This window comes from Mustela erminea, chromosome 5 (genome assembly GCF_009829155.1).
Source record: "Mustela erminea isolate mMusErm1 chromosome 5, mMusErm1.Pri, whole genome shotgun sequence".
Classification (NCBI taxonomy): domain Eukaryota; kingdom Metazoa; phylum Chordata; class Mammalia; order Carnivora; family Mustelidae; genus Mustela; species Mustela erminea.
Genome location: NC_045618.1, coordinates 99,303,046 through 99,320,655, shown reverse-complemented (window position 1 = coordinate 99,320,655; position 17,610 = coordinate 99,303,046). Strand labels below are relative to the sequence as shown.

Below are 17,610 nucleotides of genomic sequence, written 5' to 3'. Positions count from 1 at the left end.
TGTATTTTTAAAAATGTATACACTCATGAAAATGCCATCCAGATCAAACAGAATCCCTGAAGTCCCCTTCCCTTGTGCTCCTTCACAGTTAGAACCCTTCTATCTTCCTATATACCCCTGCCCTTTTCATTGCCCAGGCTAATCACCGTTCTGTTCTCTTGTCACCATAGATTGGTTTTTACCTTGATCTGGATCTCAGATAAATGGGATATACAATTTGCACCCTTTTTGCTTGGTTTCTTTTGCTCAGCATTATGTCTCTGAGAAGCATTCATTTCATGTATAGCAATAGTTCATTGTCTTCACAGTAATAAAATATTTTATTATAGGATTATAATACAATTTATCCATTCCTTGGTTGATGGGCATTTGATTTGTTACCAGCTTTTGGATTTTGCAACTATAGAATAAACATACTATGTGTTTTTAGTGGAGATAAGTAATTTTTAGGGTCTTGGCTTAGTCTAAGACCACCAAGGATGAATGTGATTGTGTAGTCCAGCAAAGTCAGGTTGTTGACTCTGTGCAATGAAGGAAAACACACAATAGAGGAACTATGGAACATCTCATTAAACAAAGGAAAAGAGTGGGTTTTGGAGAGTAGAGTTCAAGTGAAATGTGGTAACACACAAAAAAAGAGATGTATATGATTGGGTGACTATCAGGTCTAACACCTAAAAATTGACCCAGACGCTTGTTTTCTTGGAAATTTGGAATGCTTTATTTGAAGCCCCTTTATTTGAAGTTCTGTATCTATTTTTCAACTGGTTTCTAGTCTCCTGCTTCTTCTCTGGTTATTTTATTATTATTATATCTTGGACATTACAGTGAAACACTGAGTGTCTGGTTATGTCCTCTTTATTCTGCAGGTGTTTAAAGAGTTAATTAACTGGCATATCAGCTTGCTCCTCTTAAGGCTAGTGTGAGGTTTTACCAGAGTATTCAGCAAGCTCCTTCCTCTGGTTAGAAACTCAGCTATCTTTCCCGCCACTCTGTGATCACCAGAATCTACATTTAGCTCACAGCACTCTGTTAGCTGTTTGTACAGTCTTGGGTGTTTGTTTGTTTGCTAATGGACAATTTAGTATTCAACCAAAGACAAAGAGATCTCTTGGCATATTTCTAGAGCTCCTTCATGTAACTTTCTCATTTCTGGCACTCTGCCCTTCAAATTCCCACCACCTAAGCAGTGCCAATCTCCAGTCTCCTGCACCCACTAAGGCTGTTACTCTCTCTTTAGATTCCACTTTCTTGTGTCCTAGTTTGGAAAGTGACTCCAGGCAGAAAGCCAGAGTGAATATGGATCTTACCACTATGGATTCCCTTCTCTCAAGGATTACAGCCTTGTGGGGTCTGTTATCCATGACCCCAAAATAATTACTTCATATCATTTGTATACACATTGGTGTTACATGTATGTAGTTGTTTAAAGTAGAAAGATAATTCCAATTCCTGTTACTCATTGTGGCTAGAAACTACATCATCTTACAGAAATAAATAAGAATGTATAATAGAAGACCTCCCCATCTTTGGATTTTCATAGGCCAAAGATGCACCCAAAGTTACTGTCAGTATTTTCTTTAAAACAAAATAATTTGAGGTCCCATCTACCACATAAGCCAATGATATTGGAGGCTCAGGCTGGCATTTCTGTGCCATAAGTTAATGGCTGTAATAATTTAGAATAGTCATAAGGAATTTGATTTTTTTTTTTTTAAGGAGTACTTTTCTTGTGTTTTAAAACATCTTAAATGTTTACGAAACTCTTTTTTTTTCTTGGAATTTCTTGAAATTTGCTTGATCTATAATTCTTATTGTTGAAGATAATAATGACATTTCCTCTTTCTTTTCTATACCTGCTTGCCTCCCAGTATTTCTAGTAGTGACAAAAAAAAAAAAAAAAAAGCTTTAATTCATCTCTGTCTCAAATGAGTTGAAGTAGTGAATTAGAATAGTGGTTTTGAGGGGCGCCTGGGTGGCTCAGTGGGTTAAAGCCTCTGCCTTCTGCTCAGCTCATGATCCCAGGGTTCTAGGATTGAGCCCCACATGGGGCTCTCTGCTCAGCAGGGAGCCTGCTTCCCTTCCTCTCTGCCTGCCTCTCTGCCTACTTGTGATCTCTCTCTCTCTCTGTCAAATAAATAAATAAAATCTTAAAAAAAAAAAGAATAGTGGTTTTGAGTTAAGGTATTTTTCAATAATATCAAGAAATAAGTTATTAATAAGTGAAAGTCTTTTATTTTAGGTTATTTTTGAAAAGTAGATACAATTTTTATGACAATGTTTTTGTTTAATGAATTATATGAGTACTTTGTATTACTTTAAAAATCTTGTTTTAGAGATAAGAACAACTGGATCCTTTTTGAAAATGATTTAAAACAATTTTCTTTTTTTTTTTTTTTTTGGGCGCCTGGGTGGCTCAGTGGGTTAAGCCGCTGCCTTCGGCTCAGGTCATGATCTCGGGGTCCTGGGATCGAGTCCCGCATCGGGCTCTCTGCTCAGCAGGGAGCCTGCTTCCTCCTCTCTCTCTCTCTGCCTGCCTCTCTGCCTACTTGTGATCTCTCTCTGTCAAATAAATAAAATCTTTAAAAAAAAAAAAATTTATTTATTTATTTATTTTTTTTTTGGCCAAGGTTGTATGTGGGGATCTTGCATCTCTATGATACAAAGTATGAATTTTATTTGTTTGGTTTTTAGTCACATTAAGTTTTATAATAAATTTTTTTATGGAGCACCTGGGTGGCTAACTTCGTTAAGCGTTTGCATTTTGATTTCAGTTCAGGTCTTGATCTCAGGGTCATGAGTTCAAGCCCTGTGATGGGCTCCATCCTATGTAAAAAAATCCCAAAAAACAGCTGTAAGTAAATAATAAGCCATCCTTTATGGTAGATAATAAGCCATCCTTTTCTCTGTCTTAGGATGTTTCACGTAAGAGAAGTTTGAGCAGACCAAGTATAATACACAATGAGCGAAATATATTAAATTTCTAAATACTATTATATTTAATTTAATTTATTTTTTTTCAAAGATTTTATTTATTTATTTGACAGACAGAGATCACAAGTAGGCAGAGAGGCAGGCAGAGAGAAAGGAAGGGAAGCAGGCTCCCTGCTAAGCAGAGAGCCCGATGCGGGGTTCCATCCCAGGACCCTAGGATTATGACCTGAACCAAAGGCAGAGGCTTAACCCACTGAGCCACAGGCACCCCTATTATATGTAATTTAAATACTATTTGTTGTTTTTAGATAGTTACAGGTAATTTGGGGAGGTTCATCCCTGCCATAAAATTGTAGCCTTAGAACAGAGTGTGCAGCCTAAACAGAGAAAATCCTCAGTGTTTTTTCTTAGTCCAAATAGATATTTTGATTAATTTTTTGAAATCTCTTAAACACAAAAAGTGCTAAATATTTAATTTCCTGACTCCAACCAAGAATTAAATAGAGTTGTTAGGAAGATACCAAATTGTTATCTTCTTTCGGTAAATATAAAAAAAGGGGATACTCTTGCAGTAAAAATTCAAAAGGTTTTGACTTTTCTTCTTTCCCTTCCCCTCTCCCCAGTACATGTGCTACTTGTTACATTTCTGAGACTAACCCTTTAAGATAGAGTTTGTGAATATCTGTTATATATTTTGCAGTTGACAAATTACAGTTTGAACCTCCTCTGAGAAAAGAAACAGAAGCACGGGATGAAATGGTAGGAATTACTACTTTTGAAATGCTTTATAAATTAAAATTTGAGAAAACTTAAGAGTTAGGTATACTTTGACTAAGGAACAAAGTTATATAGTCTTCTAAGCTATAATTTAGATACTGCATTTCACACATTAAAGTTTGAAAAAGCTTATAGTTATGTATATTTTGACCAAGGTATAATGTGTAATATACCATTTTAACCATTCATTTTGAGTCTTCAGCAGGATTTACATGAAGTTATTAAATACATGAATTTGATGCTCAGCTTTACACTCTCAGGATCTTTTTTCTTATCAACTCTTTAGGTTTAGAGTATATTTTTGCATTACCTTACTGGTTTTAATATTTTTTTGTTAGTATAGCTTCTTTTTTAACTATTGCTCTTATTTTGAGGTTACTATTTAATAATACCTTTCCTTAATTCTAGGTATTATTAGAATTGCCTAGATGTTATCTTAATATTTACTTTATTTTTCAGCTTTGGCAAAGTATAATTTTTAGAGGAATTGTCTTCTATTAATGGATCTCTTCATTCTTAACATTTGGCAGTAGTGCTTTTCTTACTGTATATATTGCTATATATATAATTCTCAATTTCCATGCCATTGGGAAAAAATAGCACCAGTAAGTTCATATAGTTCATGATTGTTTAATAATATAATGATTAGTTTTCTACACTAATAGATTAGTGATCCAGATAATTCAGAGTTATGTTTTTCTGTTTTATTTGGAATATATTAGCAATGGTAAAGACGGCTTGTCGTTTGAAACTTTATTTAGTATGTTTATGGAACTTCTTAAGTATAAGTCAGCTGATAATGAATCATTGACCTAAATATGTCAAGTAACAGCAAATCTAGCTGGAGATTAAAAAATTGATGAAAGCCAAGATGATTAATAATCATGACTCTGAATATTTTCTTGACTCAAATAAGATGATTTATATCTATTATAAGGGAAGAGTTTAAACTATTTTTTCACCTTCACAGGGAGTGTCATCAGACCCAAATTTTGTATTACAGTGGAATCCTTTTGTTGATGGTGCAAATACTGGCAAGTAAGTTGTTTTTTAACTATATATATTTTTTTAAGATTTTGTTTATTTATTTATTTGACAGAGAGAGAGAGAGATCACAAGTAGGTAGAGAGGCAGGCAGAGAGAGAGGGGGAAAGCAGGCTTTCTGCTGAGCAGAGAGCCCGATGCGGTGCTCGATCCCAGGACCCCGAGATCATGATCCGAGCCGAAGGCAGGGGCTAAACCCACTGAGCCACTCGGGCACCCCTTTTTAACTATATTTTACTTGATTATATTAGAACACTGAAAAGAAATAAAATGAAAAAAGAAAACAGTATTGGGAGAGATTATTCTAATATTCTAATTTCATTCTTAAATTGTGCTATGCCTTTTATCAGTATAAATAAAGCTTCTGATTTTTTAATTACCAAAAGGCATCATGTGTTAATCCTTAAGGTTTCTTGAGTTTTCTTCTTTAAATCAGAACTTAGTATGTGTAATGTTAATTTACTAAAGGATGAGTTACATAACGTCATGGGAAGAAATACTATAGGAGGAGTCGAAAAACCCCAGTTCCATCTCTGCAGTATAGTTTCTTCATATTCTAGACCTTCCCTCAACAATCAGGTTACAGGGCCAGCCTAGGTGTTCCAAACCTGTTTGTGCATTACAGTGCCTCGAGAGGTCTTTAGAAATCGATTTCTGAGTCCTCCACATTCAGCTGATAGATCTGGGGTTGGGAAATTATGACCTGTAAGCCACACCTGACCAACTGCATATTTTTTGTATAGTTCACAAACCTGAATGGTATTTAGATTTTTTTAATAGTTGAAAAAAAATCCAAAGAAGAGTGATATTTTGTTACATGTGAAAATTATATGAACATTTCAGTTCATAAACAGTTGTTGGAACACGATGATGCTTTCATTCTATAACATGAAAAAAGCTGTGGCTTTTATTTTTTTTAAATATGACTTTTATGACATGAAAAAGCTATAACATTATAATAAGAGAGTTCAGTAGTTGTGACCACTATATAGGCTAAAGACTATAATATTTACTATCTGACCCTTAAAAGAAAGTAAAGGTGATGCAGATGTTGCTGATACGCTATCCCACTTGGGATAGCTAAAGGGTTTGATGATACAACCACCTGAATCTAGGATTCGCAGTGGCTTCCAGCTCTAAAATTCTGAATCTGTTTTTTACTACTCTGTTTACTTCATTTTTTTTTTAAGATTTTATTTATTTATTTGACAGAGATCACAAGTAGGCAGAGGGGCAGGCAGAGAGAGGAGGAAGCAGGCTCCCTACTGAGCAGAGAGCCTGATGTGGGACTCAGTCCCAGAACCCTGGGATCGTGACCTGAGCCAAAGGCAGAGGCTTAACCCACTGAGCCACCCAGGCGCCCCTCTGTTTATTTCATTTTAATTACATACTAAATATGCAAAGCAAAACTGTAAAGTTAAAAAGAGTTTGTATTCATTTTATAAAAATTGATTTTATAGTTCTACTAATGTAGTTTGACACAGTGAGGTCTTAAGTTTTCCTATAGGTTTTAAAAAATTCTGCAGCATGATCTAATTGTCTTTTATATCCCCTGAATATAAACAGTTTTTAATACACATTTAATGGAGTCTCTGTTTTATGTTATCATTTACCACCATCTGAATTGCATGTTTCTCTTTGTGTTAGATCAACCTCAAAACGTGCAATACCACCTCCCCTACCTCCTAAGGTGAGCTACTTAAAATTTCTGAATAAATCCTTTTTTAAGTAATATAATAATTAATTTTAAAAAATAATTTTATTAAATTTGTTCAATATTCTCTTAAATATATTTTATTTATTTATTTATTTATTTTTTAAAAGATTTTATTTATTTATTTGACAGAGATCACAAGTAGGCAGACAGGCAGGCAGAGAGAGAAGGAAGCAAGCTCCCCGCCGAGCAGAGAGCCCGATTTGGGGCTCGATCCCCAGACCCTGGGATCATGATCTGAGCCGAAGGCAGAGGCTTTAACCCACTGAGCCACCCAGGCGCCCCTTAAATATATTTTAGATATAGTTTTCTTTAAGCAGGGATTACGAAGATGTAAAATATATATTAAAAAGGGGCTTCTTGAGAAATATAGTATTTGGATAGCTATAAGAAAAAGATAAAAATCAGTTACACTCATCTGAGGGAAAACTCATGGAGAAGAAATAGAAAGCGTTCATCATTTATAATCCTCATTTACTACTCTAATTTGCTATTTCATTGGAGTCATACATACTTCATTAAGTCCTTGCTTGTTTCTACTAATTAAATACTTTGTTAATTGTTTATATGATTTTATCAGTTGAAATTATATCAGTTTGACTTAGGGATGATTAAAAGAAAAAGCCACATGGCAGGTTCTTTGTTGTGTTGGGACAGTAATTTCAGCTCTTGTTTAGTTTGCTTACTTAGTGCAGTGATTGAATTATATAGAAGAAAGGAAAAAAAGACATATCCCCATTCCCCTAAAGTCTTTGATGCATAATGATAATAGAGTGTTACTGTTTTATATCCAATCTTATTAAAGCACTTTTGTATCTTATTATCACTAGCCAAGGATAAACAGCTACCCTGAAGACAGCCTCCTAGATGAAGAAAAGTCATCAACTATAAAACGTTGTCCTGATTCAGAGAACAGAGCTCCCCAGTTTCTCAGAAGACAGAGTAGCCCGAGTTGTGGTCCTGTAACTGAGACTTCCTCTATGGGTATGGCTAGCAGTATCAGCAGTCCTGGTTTGCATACAGCTAGATACTGTGATCTGGGTAAATAAAAGTGAAAACCGAAAAGGAAGCCATTTCCATATTTTAAAGAATGTCTTCAGTCAATCTTATAATTGTTTAAAGCTTTTGGAAGTTGTTTTTTAAAGTTCCACATGGATGGGCTGTACGAGATTCCGTCCGGATCAATCCTAATTTGATCCGTTACTAAATATGGTAGGATCTTAGAATGATGAATGGATGTTCAGGATTGGTAGCAGAAGGTACACCTGTGTACCCATAACATTAGATAAGACTGTTTGTATAAATGTCTCATACAATAATTACATGTAATAAAAATGAAGATTTTTAGGAAGATAAGAATAGGGAATAGAGGGGGTGGGCCCTTGCAGAGTATTAAAGGACTTGGTTGAGCCTTCATTAGGGGGAGCCAGTGCTAACAGGCATTCCTGATGAGCAAGAAGTAATAAACAAATGTACTGAACCATGAAAATCTGGATTGTGTTTTAAGTATAGTCTAGTATAAGAAAAGTGTGAGCTTTAGAAGATATATACTGGGAGATAGGACTAGAAGATAGATTGAAGTCCACTTTTGAAAGGCCTTGACTATCAGCATAGCATTCATATAGCATTTCTTTTTCTCACAATATGGGAAGATATTTGGTGTTTTCATGATGTAAGACCACTGCTAACTATGCAGTGCTACCTCTGTAGAATCTAGAGGAAGGCACCAAAGATACTTTTACTCATCTGCCAGTAGAGAATATTTCCCATTAAATGATCACCCAAATGGTATACAAGTATTGGGGGAAAGGGAAAATTATTTTTCATGGAAAGTACTTATTATATGTTCATTCGGCTTTTAACCATGATTCTTTTAGGAAATGGTGATGGTATTTCAAAACTGATTAGTGAAAATACAGAAGGATCAGCACAAGCACCACAGTTACCAAGGAAAAAGGACAAGCGAGATTTCCCGGTAGGTATAATAGGTGTTTGGTGATTAGTTGTAACTATTACCATGTTCATCATAAAAGAGGCTGTGTCTGTTTGGTGGGCAGGGGGCATAGTCTGTTTAAATCAAGAATTTGAATAACTGAAATTCCAAATGTGTAGGTTTTTTTAAGGTTTAAGAGATCTTTTAGCATTCAAAATCTTTTTTTTCCACAGAAACCTGCCATCAATGGCCTTCCACCCACCCCAAAAGTGCTGGTAAGGAATATTTCTATGTAAACCACTTGCCAGTTTCCATCTCTTTAGTTACAGCAGCAGATTTTTAAATTTGCCGTCAAGTACCTTGAGCTATTGAAAGGAAGGATTCACAAAATACAAAAGCATTAAATGCATTTTGATATGCCATGGATTAAATCATGTACCCTAATTTGAGAGAATTCGTTAGAATTTGGAGAGTTTCACTTTTTGTAAATAGGGCATTTGGGTTCTCAGATTCAGTTGGCCTTCAAAGGCCAATTTGACTTTAATGTGGTATCAGTAGTACTGTGTTCTCTTCATAATGTGAGTTAAATATCTTTCTATCCCTGAAGCCATTTTCATTTTGAACTATACATAGTGAACAGGAACAGGGAAGCTTATGTTAATGCTGGTTATGTGGCTCTTCAGGGTGCTTCAGCCAATCATAAGAAGGGGATGCTTTATAAATTATACCTTCTTATTCAGTAAATGTCTAATACATAATATAAATATTAGTCTTTTTGTCTGTTTCACTATTATGGAGTTATATTGTAATTATAATTACTATTATATTGCTCAGAAATATCATCCATTGTTTCACATTCTTAAACCTTAGTCCTAAAGGCAGGTGATAACTTAAAATTCCTAAAATGTATCACAGACATATGTAGATGTTTTGATAAATTTTATATTTTTGCTCTGAAGTACCAGATTATACAAGAGAGGAGTGGGAGACTGTCTTGGTAGAAGGAGTTAAATGATATCAAAATAGGAATGTTGTTTTGTAATGAGACCATAAACATATGCAGTAAGAGTCAGTTTACCATTTTGTAATAATCTTAGCTATTTCTAAGACTATATAAAATTATCTAACCAGATAAGTCAATATTTCTTTCTTTATAAATAAGATGGGAGCATGTTTTTCCAAAGTTTTTGATGGCTGCCCTTTGAAAATTAATTGTGCAACATCCTGGATACATCCTGATACAAAAGGTAAAATTTCTGATCTTTTAGTACATCTCTAATAAAATATTTGTTATGGAAAAGGATCTTTACGATCAGTGAACTGAGGTTGTTTACTTTAAAAATATGACTTTAGAGAATAAATAGGGCAGGTACCTGCAACAACGTAAATAGAGTTTTGGTTTAAGGTACTAGAATTTAGAGTATACAGGAAATGTTCTGATTAAATGAGACTGAATAGTCATCACAAGTGATTAAAACCATGATTAGGGATTTTCTGTTCTATAAAAGGACAATACTGGGACAATTGATAATTTCAATCAATAAAGTCATTAGATTACGTTAATAGTATTGTTTCAGTGTTTACTTCCTGATTTTGATTATTGTACTAAGATTATGTAAAACCTTTCTTTTTCTTTTCTTTTTTAAGAGATGCATACTGAAATGAGAATAAAGGGACGTTGTGTTTCTAACTTAAATAGTTCAAAAAACAAAAAACCGTGTATATGGAGAGTGAAAAAAAGGATAAAGCAAAAGTAGTAAATGTTAATATTTGTGAAATCTGTGTGAAGGAGGATATTCAGGAGTTATTTGTACTCTTAGAGCTTTTCTGTAAATCTGAAGTGATAACAAAATAACACTTTATTTTTAAAAATTTATGTTGTATATTTTTAAAGTTAGAAAGCCTAATTAATACATAGAGGTAAAAATTTGGCATCAAATAGATCTGGGTTTGAATTCCTGCTCTGTCATTATTATATGACTTTGGAAAGATACTTAAAACCTCTAGTTCTCAGTATGATCCTTTATAACAGAAATACTCTTTTTTTTTTTAGATTTATTTATTTATTTTAGAGAGAGGGAGAAAGTGAATGGGGTGAGGGGCAGATGGAGAGGGAGAGAGAATCCTTAAGCACACTTGGGCTGAGCAGGGAGCCAGATCTGGGGCTCCATCCCAGGACCCTGAGGTCATGAGTTGAGCTGAAGGCAGACATTTTAACCAACTGAGCCATCCAGGTGCCCCTAAGAGAATACTCTTAATATTCATCTTTTTGCAAGGAAGGAAGAAGCCTACCTACCTGAGTGTCTGGCAATTAGTAAATCGAGATTAGGCAGTAAAGGGTGTTCAGAAAATGTTTGTTCAGCTTTAACACAGTAATAAAGACAAGTCATATAATGATCTGTTTTAAATACTACTATTAGAAAGTGTAATGGAGAAAATATTTTTATCGGTAAGGAAATGGGTTTTTTTGTGTGTTTGTAATTTTTTATTTTGGTATAATTTAAGATTTACAGAAAAGTTAGAAGAATAATGCAGTGTAAGAAACTCCTCTATACTCAGAATCATCAGTTGTTTCTATTATCTATCTACCTATAGGTGCATTTTTTTCTGAGTTACTTGTGAGTGCTTCCCTATACTTGATTTTGTATTTCCTAGGAACAAGAATTGTCTCTTACATACCCATGGTACATTTGGGAAGATCAGGAAATTTATCATTGATGTAATCCCTGTACAGTCCATATTTATATATTTTTTTAGTTGAAGTACAATCGACATCACATTTTGAAATTATTGTTTCTTTTCTTTCTTCTTTTTTTAAGTTTTCTTTTTTGTTGTTTATTTATTTGACAGAGATCACAAGCAGGGGAAGTGGCAGGCAGAGGGAGAGGGAGAAGTAGGCTCCCCGCTGATCAGGGAGCCCGATGCAGGGCTCAACCCCAGGACCCTGGGATCTTGACCTGAGCCAAAGGCAGACGCTTAACTGACTGAGCCATCCAGGCGCCCCTAATTGTTTCAGTAATTTTCTTTATTGGTTCCCATTCCTTTTTTCCCCAATCCAACAATATCCAGTTCAAGATCACATGATTCATTTAGCTACCACATCTTTTTAATCTCCTCTAGCCTGGAACAGCCCCTCAACCCTTTTTTATCTCTCTAAATCTTGACATTTTTGAGGCTGTTTATTTTGTAGAATGTCCCTTAATTTGGGGTGTCTGTTGATCCTCATGGTGAGGTCAGGCAATGTATTTTTGGTGGAAATATGAAAGAAATGCTATTATGCTCTTCTCAGTGCATCCTGTCAGAAAGCACATTCTATGAGCTTATCCAAATACTAGGATATCAACATTGACCAGCTAGTTAAGATGGTATTTGGTCATTTTCTCCACTGTCAAGTTACTATTTTTCTGTTTCTAGTTAATTAGTAATTATTTAATTTCCTAAGCTGGTTTAATAAGTACATTGGAATAAATAGAGACTATATAAATATTCTCTGTTCATTAGACTTTCACCAGCTTGTTTTAGCATTTATTTAAAGAATTTTTTTTTTTTTTTTTTTTAAGATTTTATTTATTTATTTGTCATCGGGCTCCTTGTTTTAGCATTTATTGATAGTCCATTGACAATCCATTGAGATCTATGGACATTTCCCTTCTTTCCATTTATTTATGTATTTGTATTAAACTTCTGAATTACCTTTTTATTCAGTGAGATATAATCTACTACTATTATTATTCACTTTAGCACTTAAATTGTCCCAGAATTTTTGAGCAGTGGGAGTTCCTATGTTCTTTTATTTAACATTTGATCACTTCCTTACTTTCTGGCACAGCAAGATTTCTAGGCACATCTTACACTTTCTTTGCCCCAGTATTGGAATCAGTCTTTTCCAACAGCTCTGGTTCTTTTTAGTGGAAGGTGGTATTTAGGAACCAAGATCTGGACACTAGGTGTGCTCATCATTTCTGGTGTGTCATGAATTATAATTTCTTTTAATTTATAGTTTCCTTTTGCCAAGAGTATTTGGGGTATCTGGCAAAAATACACAGCTGTAATGAAAAATTGTAAGACATAATTATGTTGGAAGGAAGGATTATATAAGTTAAGTAACATAAAGCCAGGGGACGCCTGGGTGGCTCACTTGGTTAAGCATCTGCCTTCGGCTCAGGGCATGATCCCAGCATTCTGGGATCGAGTCCCACCTCGGACTCCTTGCTCAGTGGGAAGCCTTCTGCTCCCTCTGCCTGCTGCTTCCCCTGCTTGTGTACTCGTACTCTCTCTGACAAATAAATAAAATCTTAAAAAAAAAAAAAAAGTTAAAGCCAGAGTGAATGAGTAATAGAAAATACATAGAAATGAGTAATAGAAATACATAGAATGAAATACATAGAATAGAAATACATAGAATGAGTAATAGAAAATACATCTACTTTTTTAAAAATGAGATCAGAATTGGAGAAAGAGGTAAAGAATATGGCATGAATTTCAGAAAGTAATTTTTCTTTGGCTGGGTGGATGGCTATCTAATTTTCAACACCATTAAAGGAGCACCTGGGTGGCTCAGTCTGTTAAGTGTTCGACTCTTGATTTTGGCTCAGGTCATGATCTCAGGTTTGTGGGATTGAGCCCTTCATCAGGATCCATACTCCGTGCTGAATCTGCCAGAGTTCTTTCTCTCCCTCTGTTCCTCCTCCCACTCCTGCACTCTGTAAATAAATACATACATATATACATATGATATTTTTTTAAAAAATTAAAGTATTAAGCAATTTTACTAAATTATTTCAGAAAATGATAGTAAATTCTGGTGATTTATTTCAACTATTTTAGATCAGTACATTATTTTTGGAACTGAAGATGGTATTTACACATTGAATCTCAATGAGCTACATGAGGCAACAATGGAACAGGTAATTTAGGAGTTTTAACTCAAATAATTAGTTTGGGTACATTGAATAAAAGAAATCTTTTAAATAAATTTTTACGGGCCTTAGTTTTAATTTTTATGATTTAAATATTTAAGGAGGTGAAATTTTACTCTTTACATGTTCATGCTACAAGATTTTTTTTTTTCCTGTAAGGTTTTGGTAATTTACTAAAGGGTGGAAAATAGTAATTTTTATACTATTTCAGACTGTTGGAATTTGGAAGTTAAAGCATTAAGGGAATGAAAATTGGAGAATTTTAATTACCTTTTTTTCTTTATAGTTATTTCCACGAAAATGTACTTGGCTCTATGTTATCAATAATACTTTAATGTCATTATCAGGTATGTATCTAATAAAAAAAATATGAAAGGTAAACTATAGACAAGCAGAGAAATAAATTTTTTTTAATTGAACTATAATTGACACAAGAGAAATGTAATTTTAATATACAGTGTTTTTAAATGTTAATGTTTAGCTTTGCGCAGTGGCAGTATCGTAGCCAATGAGGTTTATCCGAGGCACGATTATTGCTAATTAAATGTTAATGTTTAATGTTAATGTTAACATTTTTAAATGTTAAATGTTTTTAAATGTTGGGTAACTATAGTTTAGTAACTTTGAGACTTGCAGATGTTTTCTACCAACTTAGAATAGAAAGAAACCTTGAAAAAAGGACCTGTGTTCAGTTAAGGCACTTCCCAAATCTGCCCAGGATCTAAGCACCCAAGAAGTAGTATCACAGTGATTGTCGCCTGAAGCCACCCCTTTTCACTCAGGAACCCCCCGCCCCCCTCCCAACTATCCTAGTACCATTTGCCTTCCTTTGAGAATTAACAGTTGAAGGGAAAGTATCAAAAGATTTAGCCGCTTCCTTTCTCTGTGATTTGAGCAAGTCACCCTCTCTGAGCCTTTGTTTTCTTAACTGTAAAATGAGGATGATGGAAACAATACCAGCCTCATGAAGCTGCTGTGAGGATTAAATGAGATGATCGCAAACACTTCACTTACACAGTGAGGGCTTACACAGGTGTTTGCTGACAGCATTCATGTTATTATGGACCAGATGGTATAACCATTTTGGACTGATGTTTTAAACTCTTAGAAACAAGTGTATTCCAGAGCAGCCTCTTCTGTGATTTTTGTGTTTTCCTTTTTGGTGGTTGTTGGGAGGCAGGTAGGTGGTATTTGGGGTGCTTTTTTTTCCCCCCAATTCTTACCTACCAAAACCTTTTTTTTTGCATTTTAGATTTAAGTGACTACCCAGAGGTTTGCTGCTCACTTTCATTCTGATAGTAGAGTACAAGAGAGTTAATTATTTCTCTCTGTCTCTTAATAAACCTAATGTTATCAATTACTAAAATAGCATTCACCCCTCTCTCTACTTAGAATAATTAATTATTTTAGTATTTCTTAAGTTTTTTTTTTTTTTTTTTCAGTTTTTCTCTATATGTATTATATCCTTTGTACTGTCAGGCTTTTTAGTACCTTCCAGCTACTTATGCTTTAAAGCATCAGTGCTAATACACAGCCTTACTGTGATCATTATGAATTGTGGCCTAATTTAAGAAATGTCATTTTCATAATTTTAAGTATGTCTTTATAACTTGAACTCTTCCACTAACCATTGCCTAATAGAGATTCTTCAGAAATTTATGTATCTGAGCTGATGACACTGTTTACAAAGAACATATTATTTGATTGTGCATAAATGACTTCCATAAAGCTGGGGTCCTTGAAAAAGTACTTAATTGCTTTGATTTTAATTATGTTTCCCCCAGTTTTTTAACTTTGTTCACCAAAATATTAATATATACTGTTATAAAAATAAACTTAAACCTGGTTCTGTTTAACAATTCTGATTTGCATACATATAATACCACTTTCCTCTTACTCTCATAGCTGTTTTTATCCCTCCTCATACCTGCCTTTGGCTATAAGCTTAAAAACCACACAGAATACATTATATATATATATATACCACTCAGAATACATTATATATATAAAATATTATATATATATATATAAAATCACTTGGAAAATGGGGAAAAGTTAGCCTGTAAATTAGTTATTTCCATATCTAGTTAAAATGAGCAATACTACTGAATGCAGGTAAGTAGCAGAACTCAGTAGGGCAAGACATCATTCTGCCTAAGTGTCTTTGTTTGTGTGGACATGCACACATACATATACATGTGTGTTTGACTACCTAGCTAGCTACTAGCAGGGAATGGAGATAGGAAGGCTATGGTATGGTGTCAGGCAGAATGTTTGCATTCTAAGAAAACATGGAATTTTGTTGAGGGTAAGACTCAATACTGTATCATAAGACTATATCATACACAGTTAACCCTTGAATAATACAGAGGTTAGGGTTGCGGACCCCCCGAGCACTTGAAAATCCCTCTAACTTATAAGTCTCCAAAAACTTAAGTACTTTCAGCCTCTTGCTGACTGCAAGTCTTACCAATAACATAAACAGTTGATTACCACATGTTTATATGTTATATGTGTTTTATACTGTATTCTTATAATAAAGTAAGAATCTTATTAAGAAAATCATGAGAAAATACATTAACAGTACTGTACTCTACTTATTTTTAAGAAGGTTCACTTAACCTAAGAAGGTTCGCTATAACCAGACCCAGAGTTCAAACTCATGTTTAAGTGTCAACTGTATATTTATGTTTTCTAGTAGTAAACTGATAAACACTTGTTCCGTGTTGTTGTAGTACCATACTGTATATAAGGAGGCAGTAGGTGTTTTCCTTATCTTTGCCTGCTTAACATACCTGTGGTTTTGATTATATGGAAATTGTAACCCTATTATCCTGGTATTATGTCACATAATATTAGTTTGCTTTGCTTTTCTTAGTATTTTAATCTGTTGTTATATTTAAGACCTCATTCATAATTTTAAACCAAAGTAATTTGATAAATTCTTGATCAATAGGTCTATCCCAGAAAAATAGCGTAATATAGTTTTACAGAATTTCCCGTGTTATATACTCACATGCACATCATTATAACTCAGTCCCCTATACAACAATGTTTAACAGTTTTTTCTTTCTGTGCTGGCTTAATTAAGGCTTATATATATTCTGCCCAGATCACCTGTTAGTCAAAATATACCTAATTCATGTATTAGGAAACATAATTATCTACTTTCTTAAAACTCTGTTATCTTTCAAAATATACTAACTGTGTTTTTGTTTTTTGTTTGTGTGTATGTGTGTTTCTATTTTACTTGGCTCTTTGAACATTTCTGGACTACCTCATTATAGAAGGTAATTATGTTTTCTTTTGCTTGAAAATTCTTGTTTTTCTGCTGTAAAAGATTCTAATGAAAGTAACATGTTTCTCTTTTATAGGAAAAACCTTTCAACTCTATTCTCATAACCTTATAGCTTTGTTTGAACAAGCCAAAAAACCAGGATTAGCTGCCCATATTCAAACTCACAGGTTTCCAGATCGCATACTACCAAGGTACAAAATATTTTAATTCTGTTGGGAGTGAGGGGTATTAATATCTTCTTTTTAAAAAATAGCCAGTTTTCGGGGCATCTGGGTGGCTCAGTGGGTAAAAGCCTCAGCCTTCGGCTCAGGTCATGATCCCAGAGTCCTGGGATCGAGCCCTGCATCAGGCTCTCTGCTCAGCGGGGAACCTGCTTCCCCCTTTCTCTCTCTGCCTGCTTCTCTGCCTACTTGTATTCTGTCTGTCAAATAAATAAATAAAATCTTTTTAAAAATAAATAAATAAAGTAAAATAGCCAGTTTTCCTTTCCCACTAAAAAACTTCCTTTGTTTAATTCTGAAAGGTAGTTTATACTAAAGTGCACCTCATGTAGAATTCAAAAGATCAGTGTTTTCTTAGCTTGACTGTGCAGGAGGACCACTTACAGAAGTTTTATAAATATAGATTCCCAGGTCCTATCAGTTCTGGAGAATCAGGTAGTTTGGGGGCTGGAGTCTATGATTGGTTTTGTAAAGCTCCTTGACTGGCTCTGGTGCAGCCAAGTCACAAATCACTGTCTGGGAGCCGCTGCAGGAAAGTCCATTTATATTGTCCTGTGTTTCAGAAAGTTCGCTTTAACAACAAAGATTCCTGATACAAAAGGCTGCCACAAGTGTTGCATAGGTAAGTAAACGCTATTTCTCAAACTGGATGATTAGAATTTTGAACATTTTTAAAAATCTTTAAGACCACAGAGAGTCTTAGGAAATAGGAAGGAAGGTAGGCTTTATATTTGTTTTTAATAAGTAGTTAAGGACAAGTCTGAAGGACA

At 34.4% G+C, this 17,610-nt stretch overlaps 1 protein-coding gene and 1 pseudogene across 4 annotated transcripts in view; both read left to right on the top strand.

Moving 5' to 3' along the window:
- MAP4K5 (mitogen-activated protein kinase kinase kinase kinase 5) overlaps positions 1–17,610 on the top strand; it is a 106,984-nt gene that overhangs the window by 71,347 nt on the left and 18,027 nt on the right. For 3 of the 4 annotated variants that reach the window (XR_004285975.1, XM_032344182.1, XM_032344181.1), the window contains exons 15-26: positions 3,635–3,693; positions 4,682–4,749; positions 6,403–6,445; positions 7,300–7,510; positions 8,347–8,444; positions 8,636–8,677; positions 9,565–9,649; positions 13,230–13,309; positions 13,608–13,668; positions 15,930–15,932; positions 16,696–16,810; positions 17,404–17,462. Coding sequence is in view for 3 of the 4 variants with exons in the window: in XM_032344182.1 (XP_032200073.1) it covers positions 3,635–3,693; positions 4,682–4,749; positions 6,403–6,445; positions 7,300–7,510; positions 8,347–8,444; positions 8,636–8,677; positions 9,565–9,649; positions 13,230–13,309; positions 13,608–13,668; positions 15,930–15,932; positions 16,696–16,810; positions 17,404–17,462 (924 nt within the window). In the remaining variant the exon portion in view is untranslated. The remainder of the gene's footprint in view (positions 1–3,634; positions 3,694–4,681; positions 4,750–6,402; positions 6,446–7,299; positions 7,511–8,346; positions 8,445–8,635; positions 8,678–9,564; positions 9,650–13,229; positions 13,310–13,607; positions 13,669–15,929; positions 15,933–16,695; positions 16,811–17,403; positions 17,463–17,610) is intronic. The other variant, XM_032344183.1, reaches the window with a different exon arrangement.
- LOC116592058 lies at positions 13,801–13,932 on the top strand (annotated as a pseudogene).